The 18,898-nt window shown below is 47.3% G+C and overlaps 2 protein-coding genes across 2 annotated transcripts in view; both read left to right on the top strand.

Annotated features, from left to right (window-relative positions):
- On the top strand, positions 4,167–12,846 carry EDEM2 (ER degradation enhancing alpha-mannosidase like protein 2). The gene is made up of 11 exons (XM_021416832.1): positions 4,167–4,330; positions 4,412–4,522; positions 4,590–4,629; positions 4,935–5,040; positions 6,057–6,182; positions 6,827–7,038; positions 8,297–8,438; positions 8,761–8,885; positions 9,590–9,734; positions 10,887–11,008; positions 12,188–12,846. Exons 1-11 carry the CDS (start codon positions 4,182–4,184, stop codon positions 12,671–12,673), a joined length of 1,764 nt encoding a protein of 587 aa, XP_021272507.1. The 5' UTR covers positions 4,167–4,181; the 3' UTR covers positions 12,674–12,846.
- The window catches only part of TRPC4AP (transient receptor potential cation channel subfamily C member 4 associated protein), a 33,691-nt gene continuing 32,700 nt past the window's right edge, over positions 17,908–18,898 (top strand). The window contains exon 1 of the mRNA XM_021416429.1: positions 17,908–18,068. Coding sequence (XP_021272104.1) covers positions 17,952–18,068 — 117 coding nt within the window. The 5' untranslated portion in view covers positions 17,908–17,951. The remainder of the gene's footprint in view (positions 18,069–18,898) is intronic.

An 18,898-nucleotide genomic window follows, 5' to 3' on the forward strand; every position in this document is an offset into this window, starting at 1 on the left:
CAAAGGGATGTTAAGATCAACTGCTGCAGCACCATCACCCCTGTGTTATGCCTCAGCAATCTCATGTGCTTCAGAGGAAGATAAAATGAATGGCAGTTGCCATCTCCTCCTGCAGTGAACGAGGGGGGGCAAGAGCTCCCTGGGGACAAGAGCTGGGGGCTCAGTGATGCGAGGCCGCCTTCAGATCCCTTCTGGTTGACCGCAGAGGGAGCGGGCGGTTAGCCACCAGCCCTGCTCTGAAAAGTCACTGCCAGTGAAAGCGGGCTCGATTTTTATCAATAATAACAAACTAATAAATGGAAACTCGAAGTTATGTCTTTAAAGAAAACCTTCCATTTTTCTGTTCTCTGCTAACTGGCAAGTGCTTGGCAGAGAGATTTCAATGCAAACATCTTCAGGAGCACCTCACTTTCTGTCCAGCACCTCTGCCTACTCTGCTGCAGAAGTGGCCACATTCTGGACAGGTTCTGCCATCACATCTGTCCTTGTCCACAGCTTTGCCAGGCAGCATGAGGAAAACCCCACTGAAACACCACAGGGCAGTCGCTGCTGCTAATGACCGCTTCCAGGGATTGATTGCTGTTTTCACAGTAATGTGAGCACAGCAAAATTAGCAGTTATTTAATAGCAGTGTGGTTTTCACAGGGAATTCAACCAAGGAGGAGCTTCCTATTCACTCCTGTTAAAAAAATAAGTCTAGCAGCAGAAGGCAGCCATCGGGTTGTCACCTGACCGAACACAAGGTGACATACCTGGTGTCACGGCAATAAAGTAATCTCAGGCTGGAAGCAAAAACAGGAAATGAAAAGGAGACAAATGCTGGAGAGAAGTGGTTCCAGCCCTCTAGAAGCTCCTGGACAAAATTCCCATTTTGCATCCCCCTGCAGCAGCCGCAGAGCTGCCTGCCCTGGCTCCCCAGCCTTTGGCAGCATTACCAGCTCATACACACAGTCCTTGTCTCCTGCCTTGAAAAACAAACTTACCTTTGTTCCGACCTTTTCCTAGCAGCAGGAGACCCTTGTTCTGTGACAAGTTTCAGTGAATTTGTTTTACACGGTCATAAAGTAGGGAATAAAACATGCCTGCAATCTCTCTGTGTTTCCAGACACGGGAGGATTAACTCCTTGCTTCTCCCCAGCCATAAACTCTGCCTTTCTTACCACGTTCAGCATGTGAATGTGAGAGCTGGGTTACTCTCCTAGGCAAAAAAAAAAAAAAGAAGTTTTTTGAACTTTTAAGTCTATCTCAGCAGTGCTGGAGCCAAGAACCAAACTGGATTTCTCAGCTCTTTCCCACCATGCATGGAATAAGGCTGAACTTCAACAGTCCTAAGCCCCCCCCCCCCCCCCTTTTTTTTTCACTCTGTCTTTGCAAGAATCCTCCAGAAAATGCAGAAGCAGTTCCTCCCCAAACATCCCAGGCTCACGTGGCCCAAGGGGCTGACCACAGAGCATGATGAACTGATGCAGAAGGAAAATGCAGCCCATCCTCTGCTTTGCCTATCTGTATTCTACAGACACCAATCATCCGAACACCTCTAAATCTTCTTGGTAAAAGAATATCAAAGCCACAATCCCTTCGGGAAAACGCTAGCACTCGGATCAAGAAAATGAAACCTCATTCGCACCAGTTGGCAGCTTTGGACTTTATCGATGTCATGTAACGTGGGTGCCATAAATCCCCGCACTAAAAACCAAGACACATTGATGTTAACTCCATTTTATTTTTGCTTTCTCACTTGTCAAAATCGCAACAGTAAGCCAGGCTTGCATAAAATATTCAATCCTATATGGAGCCACAATTCTTTGTGAACACAGTACAACAGCTCCCGCATGAGCCTGTTTGGAACAGGAGCTCTCGCTGCATTAATTCTCTGGTTGCTGCCTATCAACAGCTTCTACAACTACTTGCTAGCTAAGTTAGTTAGGATAGTGAAAGAAAAAGAAAGGATGGGGAGGTGTAAAGAGAGCGAGTTGAACTCAGGGAAGCTGCGTGGTGGAGTGCTGCAGAACCAGCTCATCTCATCTTTGCTGTCACTCCCAAACGCTGTCTCAGTGGGACACAGGCAGTTTTCCTGCTCAGAAGCACAGAGCAGCGCAGTGCTGGAACACTTGCTCTGCCACAGCCATGCAGCTCACAGCCCAGCTGCTTCGTTCTCAATCTGCAGCATGGCTTAATATCGCAGCACCGAGAGGAAGGCCGTGTCCTCTATTCGGCTGCATGCCTTTTCTCTTTTATTATGTTAGTCAGGTGCTAAACAAATAAAATCAATTCTGAACTTATAAAAAGCAATTGGAAATGTCTAGTCTTTTATAGTGAAATCTCAACTGCAGCAGCCCACAGCACTTGGAGAAAAATCAATCATCGTTTCCATCCCACTATGCATGCCACTAAAATTAAGAATTGATGTTTGGCTGCAGAGGAAAATTATTTCAAGAGAACCACCTTAGCAACAGTTTTCAGTGTTCATAAAACTCCAGTTTACGTTTCTTCTCATAACAGACAAACTCCTACATCCCGCCATGAATTATAAATATTAATGGCTAATCCTGATTTACATAGTTTCCATCTTAATGGGCATCAAAATTGCAAGCAGGGCAACAGCACTACTTACTGTAATAGCAAGTAGTAAACAAGCCGTCAGCCTAAAGATGCCATAAACCCGTGTGTTCAACTCCCCTGTAATTACACTCTCCCTCACATTCAAATGAAACTTTGTATTATTTTGCTAGTGGCCTTTTCATGAAGACTGAAAGCCTGGGGAGCCAGAGTCAGACATCTGAAGCAGCACTTATCTCTGATGCAGCCTAAATATTTTAGTGCTGTGTCCGTTTGAAAGCACTGCTCCCCCCACCTCCCGTTTGTTGCATCAAGGCCGACACAACTGCACGATCTGAGGCAACAAGCATGCTGCGTTGGTATTCCTCCAGTATATGCCACGGCCACATCACACACCACCCCGTCCTCCAAGTCCTGCCTGTCCTATGGTAGCTGTGTGTGTGTTTACTGACACAGCACTGCACCAGCAGTGGCTTTTCACAGCCTGCTCCGTTGTAACCCACCTGGCTCTCCCAGCCACCTCCTGTCAGTGTCCCTGGGGCAGTGTCAGCCTGCACTGCAGCATGCAGTTTGCTCACTGACTCTCATCGTCCCGTGCAGGTGGGGAGAGGCAGAAAGCTCCTCTGCACCTGTCGGCTCCAATCTGCCATACCAGGATCCATGTTTGTGGGGTCGTGTTTTTTTGTTTTTTGTTTTTTGTTTTTTTCAATGAAAATAGCTTACACATGCACAGTGACTAATTACCAGGCTTCAATTAGTGCCCGCGACGTGGCACCCCTGGGATTGACCCAGCTGGGGTATGGAGGCAGCGCGTCCCACCCCCCTGCACTGGCAAGGCCGCGGCTCTGTCCTGCTTCCCTTTCAGCTCAGACACTGCATTCTGCTTCAACAGCACTTGGTCAACTTTTGGAATTCGGCAACTGACTTCGATAGAGAAATTACCATCGCAGTGTAGGGTAAACGACAGCGGTCTAGAACACCGTTAAATGGAAGCCTGGAAAATGAACTTTAATAAAACGCGCTCCGATAATATACTGTGACAGCCCTCGGTGAAATCAGCCGCGATACTTTGCTTCTCTCGGGAAGGCAGCGAGATATACTCCAGCAGCCTTGAGCCACGGCACAAGAAAGCAGACAGCTGGGTGATAAACGGCCCCAGAAACCTGAATGACAGCGGCAGCACGGGAACAACGCGTGGGAAGGAGCCGCGGGCTGCGGGCGCACGGCAGCGCACTGACACCTAGCGGGACAGCCCGGCGGGGCCGTGCAGCATCGCCGTGGGTTGAGTCGGTGAGGGAACGCCAGCAGCTCCCCCCACAGCACGGGGGGAATAGCTGAATAGCAGCACGGCGTGTCGGAGCGCTGGGTTTGTGTCTCCGAGCACGCTGCTCTGCAGCTACCAGTCCTGCTGGCTCCCGCTCCCTCCAGCCCCGCAGGCGCCGTGGGGGCAGAGGGAGGGCTCGCTGCGGGTCAGTGCTGAGCTTGAAGCAAGAAGGGGACCAACTATTTACATGGCGTGAGGACAAGGGGGAATGGCTTTAAGCCAGCAGAGGGGCACGTAGGTCGGCTGTGAAGAGCGAAGCCTTTACACAGGCGGGGAGCCGCCGAGCCGCCCCGTGCGCATGCGCTGGCGCTGTGGCGGCGGCTCCGCGCGGCCCGGCGCGGCCATGGCGCTGCTGCGCTCGCTCGGCTCGCTGCTGTGCCTCTGCGCGCTGCGGATCCCCGCGGGGCCCGGCGCGGCCGTCCGGGGGCTGGATGTGGCTTCGTATCGGTGAGCGCGGGGCCGGGAGGGGCTGAGGGGCGATCGGGGAGGCCGGGCGGGTGCGAGCGAGCCGTGCCGTGTGTGCCGCAGGGAGCGGGTGCGCGCCATGTTCTACCACGCCTACGAGCACTACCTGGAGAGCGCCTTCCCCTACGACGAGCTGCGGCCGCTCACCTGCGACGGGCACGACACCTGGGGCAGGTAGGGGCGGCGGGGACAGGGAGGGGCCGGGCGCTGGGCCGGGCCTCAGCTCCGTGCTTCCTCACAGCTTCTCCCTGACGCTGATCGACGCCCTGGACACGCTGCTGGTGAGTACGGGCTGCCCTCACGGCACCACCCCTGCCCTGCGCTGGCTGCACCCAGCTCGGGCTGCCCCGGGCCCGGCCGCGGCCTCGGGCACCTGCAGGGATTGGCACCCACAGCTCTGGGCAGCAGTGCCAGCGCCGCACCGCCCTCTGAGCAAAGAATTCCCCCTCACGTCAAACCTAAATCTCCCTCTTTTAGTTTAAAGCCGTTCCCCGTTGTCCTAGCACCGTGTAAAAAGTCAAATTAGCCCCTAGCGTGGGATTGCGCCTTTGCTTTCCCGTGCTGTCACGCTCTTGTCCTGCTGCAGATTCTGGGGAACGTCACCGAGTTCCAGCGCGTGGTCACCGTGCTGCAGGAAGGGGTGGATTTCGATATCGATGTCAACGCATCCGTCTTCGAAACGAATATCCGAGGTGAGGTGGGTTTCTCCGTGGTTTGTGTTTCCGTGGGAGTCTCTGGGGTGCAGACAGAGGTAACAACCTCAGGGGGAGCCTGTAACGCAGCGTCACAGGACACGTACACGCTCAGAAAAACTCCAGATAAATGTCACTTCCTTTCTGTCTGTGCACTGCACCTTTCTGCTTCCTGCCTCAATGGAAGCAGGAGTTACACGTGTCACTTTCAGTATTCTAGTGCCAAGTTTTAAGCTTTGGTGTAAATGCGTTTTCCACGGAAACAGTGCAAATTTAATACTTCCCTTTTTGACGTGCTGTTTTGGAAGAAGCTTGCTTTGGTGCTGTGAAATAAAACTTGCCATATTTTTCTTGAAAATTACAAAGACATTTGCCCTCAGTGAAGTGGAATCTTATACCCTATCGAGCACCTCCCTGCTTTGGTTCTGTGAGACAGGGAATGTAGCTGTTAGTTGTGCTCTTTTTTTTGGGGTGTTTCTCCTGTTAAACAGTACTGAGCCAGCGTTTGCAGCACTGTAATTTCTCTGTGTTTATGCTTGTTATGTGACAGCAGGCAAACCTGTGAAAAGGTTGAAAACTCCCTGCCTCTGACAGTCACACTAAAATTCTTGACTCTAACCTAGGCTTTTTTCTCCAACGGATTTAGGAAGGTATGCTGTATTACAGAAAAGTGATATTAAGCTGTCTGGAAGAAATAGAATACAGTTCCTCTTTAGAGCTTCACAGCCACTGTATGTCCAACTTTTTGATTTTCTGCAGGACAGTGCAGATACAGGAGGGCAGGTGGGATTTGATGCTCCTAATATAATGGAATAAATATATCCGGGTACCTATTGCAAACAGGACGAAACAAACAACCGTTCTGAGGCACTGAATTAGGGGTGTTAATGATGTGCATCTCACATGTCTTTCCCATGAATGCTGTTCTGCATCATGATAAAACACAACTGGTTTGGGATTTTGTTCTCCCTGTGTCCCAGTATTTTTTAATGGGCTTGTTGCTGTGCACCTTGCAGTGGTGGGTGGCCTCCTTTCTGCTCACTTGCTGTCCAAGAAGGCTGGCGTTGAGGTGGAGGTGGGATGGCCGTGCTCTGGACCCCTCCTGAGGATGGCAGAGGAAGCAGCTCGCAAACTGCTGCCAGGTGAGAGCTTGCCTGCTTTGTGCTGCTACACTGTGGTTCCTGAGGCAACTGGTGCATCAGAGGAAGATGGCTCAGCTTGATGTGCGAGCTCACAGAACAGTCCCACATTGCCTGAGCTCAAAGGAAGCCAACTTCCATTGTTTGTGGGAGAGCATCATGTAAGTTCATGGCACCAGTTGTCCACGTGCACGCCAAGTGTTGTATGTGTTTGATGCGTCAATTTGTTAATTGCTTGCTGCAGGAAATACTTTATGTGCATGATAAATAAAGACTGTGAAACAACAGCTTGCAAAGGCAAGATGCAGCCTTATCTGCCCCTCTGTGGGCTGCTGCTGGGATGTGTGCTCTGACAGCACCACACCGTTTCCTTCTCTGCATACACCCTAGGCTGTCCTTGAGCAATTACGAGCTCGGTGTTCGTATGCTGCTGACCAGCGTGTGTAGTTGTGTTTCACTGACTGCTGTGTTTGTGCAGGGATGCAGCCCTTGCTCTGGGCAGGGGGGAGCAGATCTGCAGTAACTTCTGTGGCTCCAGCCCAGTTTGTTGCTGCTGTATGTGGAGGGGATTGCGGAACACGCCTGCTTATCCATCTGATAAGATGTAACAGTGAGCACCCTCATGTGAACCAAAAACTTCGTTTCAGCTTTTCAGACTCCCACTGGGATGCCATATGGAACAGTGAACTTGTTGCATGGAGTGAACCCTGGGGAAACTCCAGTTACCTGTACTGCTGGAATTGGTACTTTTATAGTGGAATTCGCCACTTTAAGCCACCTCACTGGTGACCCAGTGTTTGAAGATGTTGCCAGGAAGGCTCTGAAGGCACTGTGGAAAAACCGCTCAGATATTGGACTGGTGAGTGAGGAAATAGGCTCTGAATTTTCATATAGCTTGGGGGGAATGCAATTGCAAGAGAAGCAAATATGAACTAAGGAAATAGGATTAGATAAATAAGCACAGTGCTAATAACTGGGCTGAAAGTCATGTGCTTGATGTTGTTCCTGAGCGCATGTAGCATGCTCACCTTTGCTTTAGTGATACAACTCAACATAATGCCATTGGTTTGCTCCAGAACAGATGTGTCTGGGAGACAAAAATGCCTTCTGCTGGGCATTGCAGCTTTTGTAACAGCAACTGTACAGCATTAAATGAAAGGACTATCTCATTTGTGGTGCGACAATGTTCCTACAGAAGGAAATGAGAGCACCAGGGTATTTCTAGACTCTACAGCTTTGGTGTTCTGGGGATATCCAGAGCAAGAAATATCAGATCTGTGTTCCTTGTTGCCTGATCAGTTTTTCTTCAGTTAATGTGTCTAGCTGCATTTTGAATTTATGTGAACTCCTATGGTGGCATATGCGAAGTATAATAGATGTATTCGTGTGCTGTGTGAATCACAGATTACCTTGAGTTGGAAGGGACCCACAAGAATCATCGAGTCCAACTCCTGGCTCCACACAGGGCTACCCAAAATTCAAACCATATTGAACTTCAGCAGGCTTGGTGCCTGCTGGAAACACTTCTGTTTGCTTTGGAATCTGTTTATTTTTATTTTATGCCCTGATTCTTGCACTGGAAAGAAACAGAATAACTTTTTTCCAATCTTGCAAAGCTAGTCACACTTGTTTTTAAATTCTCCTTCAGCTAGATTTCTTTGGAGGCTGAAGACTGCCAGGTGTGAAGAATCTATTTAAATATTAGCGTGGCAGCTCTCTCATGCCCCTGACATTCTTGGCACTGTGCTCTGTATCTGTACCTCATCATCCTTCTCTGTGCTTTCATAAGATAGAAGTTAGTACCAGTCACATAATGTTGAGGCTGGATTTTTACTGTAGCATGACATTTTGTTTTGGCCATTGCAGTGTTTATACTGGAAGCAGCAAATCCTCAAGTAATGATTTTCTATGGTTTGTACTTCTCTAGTGCTGATAGACATCTCTTGTACTAGAGAAAATGCTCATTGATATTATCATTGTGAATCTGTTCTTCTGAGAGAAGGTTAGAGGTTTTTTGTGTGGTGTTGCTGTTGTGGGAATTTTTTAAAATATCATTTAGAAGATGAGCTCTGTTTCCATTTTAACTCTATCTTTCTTTCTCCCCTTGCTTCCTCCAGGTTGGTAACCACATTGACGTGATAACTGCCAAATGGGTGGCCCAAGATGCTGGCATTGGAGCAGGAGTGGACTCCTACTTTGAATACCTTGTTAAAGGAGCCATTCTCCTGCAGGACAAGGAGCTGATGTCCATGTTCCTAGGTAAGCTGGTTTTTTTTGTTTGTTTGTTTGTTTTTCATTTGTGAAGGGTCCCAGGAATGTGCCCTTGACTTCATCTGTAAAAGTTTTCCTGTGGGAGAGCAAGACTAATAAGTTCCATTTGAGACTGTTCCCAATGTCTTTGTTGTAACACTTTGGAACAATCTGTGAGAACAGTTACCACAGTGCACGTTCTGACAAGGAGGAAAGCACAGCTCATTCATTTGACATAGCTGAGGTGAAACAGGGACTTCAGTCAATCTGAAAAAGAACTTTTTTTTTATTACCTACTCATCTATGCTTTTTTTTTTTTTTTAATACACAGAATATAACAAAGCTATCAAAAATTACACAAAGTTTGATGACTGGTACCTCTGGGTTCAGATGTACAAAGGAACGGTATCCATGCCTGTTTTTCAGTCTCTGGAGGCTTACTGGCCAGGCCTACAGGTGAGAGCTGTCACATTGGTAGCATATAGTGACTTTGTTCAAGTTGATATATAAAATAAAAGTTACAGACATAAACCTCGTCTGTGCTGGTTTCAAGCTTTGTTCTAATCTCTGGTGATGTCTGCAGCAGTCCTGAGTTTTTGTAAGAGTAAATGTTGTCTCCATCTTTGGTCTAATTAAAAAAAAAAAAGTCTTACTAAGCATAGAAAGTGGTTTTGTTGTAGCAAACTGTGCTGATAGTGGTCGCATAATCTAGATGGGAACCTAAGGAAAAATAGAACAGCTTTTCTACTGCTACCACATATATACATTCTTTTTGTGAATGCTTCCCACCGAAATACGCTGAGAAGTTTGCTTTCTTACCAGTACTTATGTTTGGTCTGGGATTTGGTAATCCCTACTGAAACAAACTGAATCTTGTGCTCGACTAAAGGAAATCCAGCCTTCCGTTAACTGAAAATCAAGGCAACGTCGTATTTTGTACGCTTGAAATAATATTGTCCAACAGTATCTAATTCCTCTTCATACTATCTATTCTTAAGGTATCATGCTTAAATACTAATCAATCATGCTGTTAAGACTTGCTGAACAACCCATTTCTGTCATCATCTCTTGATTTGGCTGTAGAGGTGTTACTGAATCAATTCCTGTACTGTTTCTTCTTCACCCTGATGTTGCTTTGTTAATTGTTTCCTCTCTCTCAGAGCCTAATTGGGGATGTGGATAATGCCATGCGGACCTTCCTCAACTATTACACTGTTTGGAAGCAGTTTGGTGGGCTGCCTGAGTTCTACAACATTCCCCAGGGCTATACAGTGGACAAGAGAGAAGGATACCCCCTCAGGCCAGGTAAGCAGACATGAAATAAAAAGGAACGTGTAGTTCTGGTTTTGTTCTGGTGGTGAGATCAGACCAGATGTTAGCAGTAACTGCCATCTAAAAGCTCCTGCCCAGTTTTGATTTGACCTGGTTCCTGCTTCGGTTTCACCAGTGATGTTCACTAGTCAAAGCCAAATGCTTTGCTTTCTGCCATTTGCAAAGGCAGGGCTATTAAAGGAAGCAGACAGTAGTGTTATTATAGAAAGGGGCCCTGTTATTGAATTGAGTTCCCGACATCAGATATGACAGGTTTGTGTTAGATTTTCTAACGTGGGGTGTTTTTACTTTAAAGTCACGTGAAATGTTAATGTGACTGCTTATACCCTTAGGTTTAGGAGGTGAAGGTGAGTGTGAATAGACTGCTCTAGTTCTGTTGAGTTCCCGAATCAAATTAGTTCCAGTTACACGAGTAGAGATTGACACATAAGAGGATTAATGCTGTCTGTAATATTGCAGTGCAGTCTCTTTCCTATGAAGATGTTTGTTTTTTCTGACAAAACTTTCACACGCGATTATTAGGTCAGTAAGGCTGTGTAATTAATTGCCTTTTGGTCTGAGCATTTTGGTAAAATTCACATTGACATTTCTACCAAAAACTACCAGTGTTAACTTTAGCATCTATTATAGCAACAGCAAAGACTTTTTTTTTTGTAAATGCATGTAATCCCTACGTACAGTATTTCTATATTGACAGTTTTCATGGTGTTCCAAAGCCTTACAGCATTTTTTTAAGATTATGTTTGAGAGGTTGAATTTTATTTGTAATCCTTTCTAGAAGCATCTATCTTTGCTCATTTTGACAACTGAGTTCGAATCCTCTTGTGTTGCTCCTCTTCCTCTTCTTGAATGTGGAAAGGAGCACTATTCAGTCTTACCTGAGTTGATGGAACGTGGTTACACTGAATTTCTTTGTAGCACAGCCTCACTAGAATCCAGCTGGTGTGTTTTTAGCCAGAGGAAGTACAAGACAAGCTAAGCTACTTACATGATCATATTAAATCACTATCAGTAATTCAGAGAACATCTCTTCCCCGTATGGTGGTTTGATAATCTTCATGCTTGCAACTCTTTGTTAATTAGTTTTGGGTTGGTGTTTGTTTGTTTGTTTGTTTGTTTTTGCAGAGCTGATTGAGAGTGCAATGTATCTGTACCGTGCTACGCGAGATCCCATACTCTTAGAACTGGGAAGAGATGCAGTGGAGTCAATAGAGAAGATCAGCAAGGTGGACTGTGGGTTTGCAACTGTAAGTGTGGCTGCTAAATAGCCATTTTAGATACAAAGTGTTCTTATGAATGATGTTGTGCATTGAGTCAAGTAATCACATCTATTGAAACATGACTTCTTTTTCAAGTAAACTCCTAAAGCTGAACTGCTGATGATGTTTCTGGGAGTAACTTTTCTTGCAGCTTGAAAAGCGAGCCAAATTCTGTAACTGGTTGTCACACCAGAGCTTAAAACATAGGAGAGCATCAGAATCTCCTCAGCTTTCCTGTATCTTGGTAGGTATGAGGTGTTCCACATTGGCAGGAAGGCTCAAATGGTCTGTAGAAATGAACGGGTTCTCTGCCTGTCTGTTGTAAAACAAATGAAAAAAAACACCTAGAAGTTGAGGGACTTGAGAGGCAAGGGAAGCCTGACTGCCAGTGAAGACTGAGGCAAAAACCGTGAGCAGCTCAGCCTTCTCCATATCTGTTGTAGCCAGTTCTCCCTTCTCATGTATCAGAGAGGGTACACTCTCCTTGGCCTTTCTGTTCTGACCAGTGTCCCTGTAGGATCCCTTATTGTTTTATTTTGCATCCTTGGCCAAGTTCAGTTCCATCTGTACCTTAGCTTTCCTAATCTCATCCTGTTCTCTTCCCTGTACTTTTCCCAGGCCACATGTATGGGCAGAGGAAGCAGGAACGTTTCCTTCTAACTCATTGTGACCAGCAGATCCTTGCTTAGCCATGCTGGTTTCATCCTTCCCTGTTTCATTTCTTACACATGAGGATGGAGAGCTCTTGTACTCTAAGAAAAGAATCCTTAAAGAGTTGCCAGCTCTGATCAGTTCATCTGTCCCTCTAGTCAGTTTCCTGCAGGATCTCATCCATTCACTCATTAAACAGCTAGAAGTTCTCTTTTCTAAAGATTTAAAGTTTTTGGTTGTTTTTTTTTTAGTTAGGGAAATGATGGGAAGATTATTCTTCTTACCCTTATAGGAACTAGATTTCTCTTAACTTAGTTTCCTGTTTCTAATCACTGGATAATACTAATTCAAAACATCTGAAAATTTGTTGGTATACTGGTATACTACCATCTAAAATATGGGGTGAATTGATGCTGTGCTGTTTGACGTAGATGAATTACAAGCTGGTTTTAATTTTTCTCCTCTAAGTTCTTGAATTTGATGTAAATGTAACCCACTGGTTCTCTTCTTCTGTAGATCAAAGACTTGAGAGATCACAGACTGGATAATCGCATGGAATCCTTCTTCTTGGCTGAAACAGTGAAATACTTGTATCTACTGTTTGACCCAGACAACTTCATTCACAATGATGGATCAGACTTTGATGTTGTGGTCACACCTTATGGCGAATGCATCTTGAATGCTGGAGGGTACATCTTCAACACTGAAGCTCATCCCATAGACCCTGCTGCGCTGCACTGCTGCAGGAAGCGGAAAGAAGAGCAGTGGGAAGTGGAAGACCTAATGCGGGAGTTTTACTCACTTCAGAAAAACAAGAAGTTCCCCTTAAAGCAGACTTCTGACTGTGGTGAAGGGGAGAGTGCAAAAGACCCCGCAGATATACCTCTAGGTGGAAAGAACAGAAACTCTAGGAAGAGATCACACTCCCTTTTGAGTTGCCCCAGTCAGTCTTTTAACTCTAAACTTGCAGTGCTGGGACAGGTCTTCCTGGACAACACTTGATTATATTTTTGTTATCCATACAAATTTCTGAACTTGATGCAGACTCTGGGAATATATTTTTATAGTTTCATACTGGAAAAAAAGTCATACGTCACAATGTGAATTGTACAAAGTGAAAAAAACTTTGCATTAAATTCTGCTGCTGCTGGTTCATAAATGTGATTCACACATCAGCTGTTGATGCTGTTAAGTCACTGACCTCACAACAGTTGGTTACCTGAATAGCAAGCAGGTGTTCAGAAAGAAAAGCCTCTCCAGGCTGAGAGGTACTGTGTTTATTTCATGGTGACTTTGAAGTTTTACAGCCTTTTACAGAGTCCACAGCTTACTCTGCTCCATAAAAGTGAGCCTAAGTTGGTTCCCTGTCGGTAGGAATGAAGCGCTGGAGTACAAGCTCTAGTTCCAGCTCTGAGACTACAAATCTCCTCTGTGGTATGCTCCACTTTTTTTTCACTGGCCTCATTATAAATGTGTGGTGAGCCTGAAAGATCTGTGATTTGTTAGGAAAGCCTTGTGATTCACGAGGTGAAGGCTCAGATTTGTAGACTAGCATGTCTGTCAAGCACGAAGGATGGCTCAGTGAGAGGAAGGCACTTGTGACACAGGGAACTGCTTGCTTCCTGTGTGTAGAATCAGCATGAGTCAGTACTACCTTCCTGAAACTGGTTTAGTAAGCATCCAGGTAATGTCATCTGCAAACCGAGGGGGAACATGGACTTGCAGAGGTTTGATTTACCCTGCAGTAGAGTGTGCTCTCTTCTTCAGAATCCGGTATACTTTGCCTACGAAATTTCCCCATTTCCTTCCTCTTTTAAACTTCCCTTTGGGACCTCAGTTGTCTAACTCCGCATCAGCCACTTCTAACAGTGAAGCTGGCCTCCAGGTGGACCTGCTGAGCTCTATGGGTAGCACCCATAAGGGTAGACTGGAAGGTGACTCAGTTCAGAATGAAATGTAACTTTCCTTTGGTGCAGGAGGTTCATAAGCTGCTCCCTGCAACAGGAAGTGAGAGTTTCTTGTGATCCTTCCTGTATTGAAAACAAAGCTGCATTTCCTTTGTTGTCTCAACAGGTGAAAGGCATGAAAGTTCTTGGTGTTCGGCTGACTTGGCAAACTCAGACTTGGCAAACTCAAACCATTATTAGTGTCAGAACAGGTGTATGCAATGAGCAAATGCAGTATGGTAACAAAGAGATTTTTCTTGAAGAAAAATTTTAAAAAGGGCAGAAAAAATGCTAGGCTTTCTCCAAGCCTGCTGGGTGGTGAGCAGTCAGGAGCAAGCACGGACAAGCCAGAATCTGTGTCAGAGAAGATCCAAGCTGGCAATTTGAAGTGAATGTATGAATGGCTAGTAAAATGGTGTCTCTAGGCCTGTATGGAAGCTTTTGCACAGATTAGTACTTAAAGCAGCCAGGAGAATCCTGTGTTTCCCCATGTGTGGCAGCCACCGCTGCTTCAGTGCTGTATCTGTTACAGCTGTTTCTGAAGCGACTAAAATGCACCCCTGGCAGCCTGGGTACATGACTGGTTTGGATTCACATCTCTTTTTTTTTTTTTTCCCCTCCTCTGTGTTTTGTTTGCTACAATGGTGTCAATCTGGCACATAGTATATGGTTCTCTGAGTTGTACTGCAGCCTTGGCTTTCTTCATTTGAGTGGGCTAGAAGTACAGGACAAATAAATCCATGGCTGGCTAGTAAAATACTGAACTGCAACTGAGTCAAGGCCCAGACTTTGCTGGAGTAGTGTCACTGCTTTGAGGAGCTCTTGTCTCCATCACAAGAGCTATAAACACTTGCTCCATGAAGCCTGCCCTCCTATCCCTGAGGATGGAAATCCTGTTACAGTTGTGAATAAACTATAGTAAGAGGCCCTTCCATCGGTGAGCAGACTGATTGGAAGCATGGGTGACCTCTGCAGATGCTTCTGCCTGTGTACTTCTCTCTTCCATTTATCTAGGGTGACAGCTGCTGCTTTAGAGATTCTGCATGCAACTGTTTCAGTCAAGTATTGAAAGTAAAGCACCCTAAAACTGAGGCATTGTTGGAGCTTAGGCTAGTGGCTCCTCATTGCAAACATAAGGCTGATGGAATACAGGTGTTTTCCAACAGCTTCACTTGGTGCTTGGTCCTTATTCTCTTTCAGTGCTGCTCCACCCACAAGCTAAAGGACTTCAGGATGTGTTGCAGTTTACTAAGATAGTGGATGCATGCTAACCACAGAATTTTGGTACCCTCACCTAATGTTCCAATGCCAGAAATGGGGCAGTAGCATTGGGAGGTAAGACCTTAGTGGAGCGCAGCTGGAGCTGAAAGAACTAACCTGCCCACAGCTGTTCTACTGAAAGTAATTAGATGGATTTTCATTAGTGTTATGGGACAGATGAGTTAGAATAACACAAGACAACCTTAATTTTGCTATGCTCCAGCTCTTTAATGTGTCCTGCTGCCTCTCCTCCCAGGAGCCTCACAATGAAGGACATCTGTCTCTTGAAGAGCTGGTAGGTCTCTTTTAGTGTCTTCCACTGGGAGGGAGAACTCCAGCCAAGCAACATGGTGAGCACTTAGTCATGTTAACAGAATGTGGAGTTTTGTCAGGAATCCAGAATGAGGTGAGCATGAAACACAGTGTTGGGGTAGTCGAAATTTTTGATGGCTTCCAAATGAGGCAGGTCAGAATTCAAAAGGTCCCACCTACTGGGACTCCTGGCAGCTGTCAAAGGTTGGAAGGAACCTGCAATTTTGGTTTGAGTTGTGAAAAATAGCACAGAAACCAGATTTAGCATTTGCTGTTGACGTCGCCTCTCTATTTTTTTTCTATACTGTAGGCAGCCTGCAAAGCCTTGAGCTTTGGCCAGACTTTTTCGAGATATTTCAGAATTGTTTGCAGTTGGAGAGGCTGTGGATGTGGCTGGATTGATGAAAGGTCTGACAAACACCTTTTAGTGGAGCTAAGCAAGGAGGAGAGAGAGGAAAATGAGACAGATCTCTGCATGAATTCCAAATGGTAAAAACCTTTGCTAAAAAAGCAAAGGGGGAGGGAAGCAGAGAAAGCAGTGAGAAAGCAGACTGAGGGGCAGCCTTTTGTACCTATGAAGCAGAGTGAGTAAGAGAAGATTGCCGTGTTTGCATTTCTTCATATGGCTTTCTGTGAACAGCAATTTATCTAAACAGCAAGTCATCCATTAGCAGATCATGCTTTTTATAAATGTGATCAGCACAGGCCTCCACATTATTCATGGTGGTGACTAGTGATGTAAGGTGTGGTGCTATAAAACTCTAAAAGACTTCACCTGGATCTCAACACAGCACTGGTTAGACAGCATTGTTGAGCAACTTGTTAATCTCTCCTGTCTTTATTCCTTTCTACCCATTGTTCTTTGTACAAGGGCAAGTTAAAATTGAATATAAACTGAGGTCTGTGTTTAAAGTGGTCATGATTTTGGCACCCAGACTGCATGCTGCAATCCTTGCTGCCTCCCTAACAACCCCATCTGGGCTGCTCTGCTTAGCAGGAGATAGGAGCTCTAGAAGTCTGGGAGAGGCAGTAGCAAGGGAGGAGGGCAGCTACTGGTGATGGTTAAGTTCTGGGGGCAATCACTAGGAGCTGCTGCCTGTATGTGAGTCAGGAACTCACTCTCTGGTGTCTGCCTTTGTAAATTGGTGTGACCTCTTTTATTTGTTGGCTTCATTCGCCCTCAGGTATTTGTGATGTTTCGCACTTGTCTTGGCAGTTTGTGCGAATCCAATTTTTTTTTCTTCTGGAGCACAGCAGGTTTTCACAAAGGTCTTGTGAAAGCTCTTCACATGGTCATGAGTTGCTGTTTTGTCATTTATTTGACTTGATTCAAGAAGCTCCTTGGGTGCTGCACTGTGGATTTTAGTTCTATGACTGAGTTGCTCACCTCAGCTAGTAGTAGTGAAGTATATACAGACTTATGTTACTGTACTATGGTGCAGCTGTTTCTGATCTTATTCTGTTAATAGGTTCTCCACGTGCCTGCTTATTAAGGGTATTAGAACAATACAAAGAAACATACCAAAACAGGATGCCCATAAACTGCAGCTCTCTCTCTTTTTGTAGGATTTCAGCTGAAGTAGCAGGTTCACAGGGCATTGGGCTGCTGTGCTGTCCTGTACATTGTGGTGTTGCACGGACCAAGGCGCTGGGAGCAGGGCTGGTAAGTGGCCTGCTCAGGACAGGCAGGGAACATTTTTTTTTATGTCTGCCCCATTACATTGGCTGAGTACATGAGTTAATCCACGTCTGGGGCTTCCCTGGTGTTATTTATGGCATGGCTGCCTGGTGCTCAGTGTTGTTCTGCAGGCTGCAAGACACTGACTGATTACAGGAGAGACATAGACGTGTTGGAGCGTGTCCAGAGAAGGGCCACAAAAATGATCCACAGAACGAACACCTCTCCTATGAGGACAGGCTGCGAGAGCTGGGGCTGTTCATCCTGGAGCAGAGAAGGCTGCGAGGTGACCTGAGAGCGGCCTGTCAGTATCTGAAGGGGAGCTACAGGAAGGAAGGGGACAGGCTCTTCAGCAGGGTCTGTGGTGACAGAACAAGGGGAAATGGCTTCAAGCTCAAAGAGGGGAGATTTAGGTTGGATATAAGGAAAAAATCTTTTACAGTGAGGGTGGTGAGGCACTGTCCCAGGTTGCCTAGGGCTGTGGTTGATGCCCTGATCCTGGAGACTTTCAAGGCGAGGCTGGACCAGGTCCTGGGCAACCTGACCTAGCTGTGGTGCCCCTGCTCATTGCAGGGGAGTTGGACTACACGGCCCTCAGAGATCCCTTCCAACTCTAAGGATTCTATGATTCAGATACATAACAAAGTGTGACAGCAGCTCTGCAAAATGTCATCGGAGCTTAACGCGAGTGCTACAAATCCTGTTGGGCCTGCAGTGGAGGAGGCCTGTGTTTGCTACGCCTGGTGCCTCACTGCAGCCAGTCAGCTTGTAACGACAGCTACCTCCACCTGCACAGCCCCCTCTGGTGCATTTACAACGCCTTTTAAGAGCTCGCGCTGGGGCAGCCGGCCGCTCCCCTGTGCAAGGCTCCCCAGGCCCGCCGCCATGCCCTCCTTCCCAGAGCCCACCGCGCATGCGCACAGCGCCCCGACTACATTTCCCAGCAGGCTCCGGGCGCAGCCGCTTCCCGCAGGGCGCGCGGTGCCCGGACGGGGGCGCTGCGGACGTCCCTCGCGCCGCTCCGTACAAAGCGGCGGGGGAGGGGGCGCTTCCTGTTTGTCTCGGGCCGAGCGGGGCAGCGGCCATGGCGGCGGTAGGCCCTGGGCCCGGCGGCCGCCGGCGGCGCGGAGCCCCCACCAACATCCTGGCGCAGCTCCGCCACGGGCAGCTCAGCGGCCGCGGCCTCACGCGGGGGGCGCAGGTACCGGAGGGGGAGGCTCGGGGTTGGGGGGCGGGCGGGCGGAGCTCCGTGCCGCGCTCTGGGCCCGTCCCGGGGCCCGGCCCTAAGGCCCCGTCGCTGAGGGCTGGGAGCCGTTCCCGCGGCTGCTGGGCCCGCTCGGGGCTCCCCCACCTCCCGGGGCCGGGCCTGGGGGCGGCGGGGCGGGGGCGGGCCGCCTGCGAGCTTTTCTTCTCCAGTCTTCCTGGGGAAAGGCCGCAGAGCGGGGCCGTGCTGTGCTGCTGGGGCTGGGGGCTTCGTGCGAGGAAAAGCAGCTCTTCCCGGAACCCCGACCGAAAGCGCCATCGGATGAAGGGGGTTTTTCGACGGTCAAATGCCACCTCGTGGTTTTGGGACTCTGCGAGGCGCAGCTCCGTGCGGGTGGTTTTCTGTGAAAATGTTCCAGCTCTGTTGAAAATCGTCATCCTTCCCAGTCGATGATGTTGGGAAATACTGAGAAATGAAAGCAGCTCGTTCACCCGGGCTGCTCCCGATCATGTGCACGTGCAGCTTTTTAAAGAAGCTGCTCCGGAGTACAGGGCTGCTTGTTTCATCTTGCGAAGAACAGTCGGTGTTTCTTTTGAAGGCTAAATGTGAAAAGGTGCAAAGCCTGGAAACAGAAGCATGGCATAATGAACTTACTTTTTGGTGGCCGCTTTTTCAGCTAAGATATCTTAAGATTTAAAATGTAATAAAAATGGGATTTGATTGAATTTCATTAGATTAGACAACAGGGTGTTCTCCTTGATTAAGAAGGCTTCTGAGCAATTACTGGGAGAATACTTGCTCATCCAAATTAGCATCCATCCCTAATG

Source organism: Numida meleagris, chromosome 19 (assembly GCF_002078875.1).
Source record: "Numida meleagris isolate 19003 breed g44 Domestic line chromosome 19, NumMel1.0, whole genome shotgun sequence".
Taxonomy (NCBI): domain Eukaryota; kingdom Metazoa; phylum Chordata; class Aves; order Galliformes; family Numididae; genus Numida; species Numida meleagris.

What these genes read in the sequence shown, in the direction of transcription:
- EDEM2 (XM_021416832.1), top strand. Translation starts at nt 4,182, where the DNA reads ATGCGCTGGCGCTGTGGCGGCGGCTCCGCGCGGCCCGGCGCGGCCATG. An exon ending in AGCTCGCAAACTGCTGCCAG is followed by an intron (nt 6,183 to 6,826) that starts GTGAGAGCTTGC and finishes ACTTCGTTTCAG; the next exon opens with CTTTTCAGACTCCCACTGGG. An exon ending in GCTGATGTCCATGTTCCTAG is followed by an intron (nt 8,439 to 8,760) that starts GTAAGCTGGTTT and finishes TTTAATACACAG; the next exon opens with AATATAACAAAGCTATCAAA.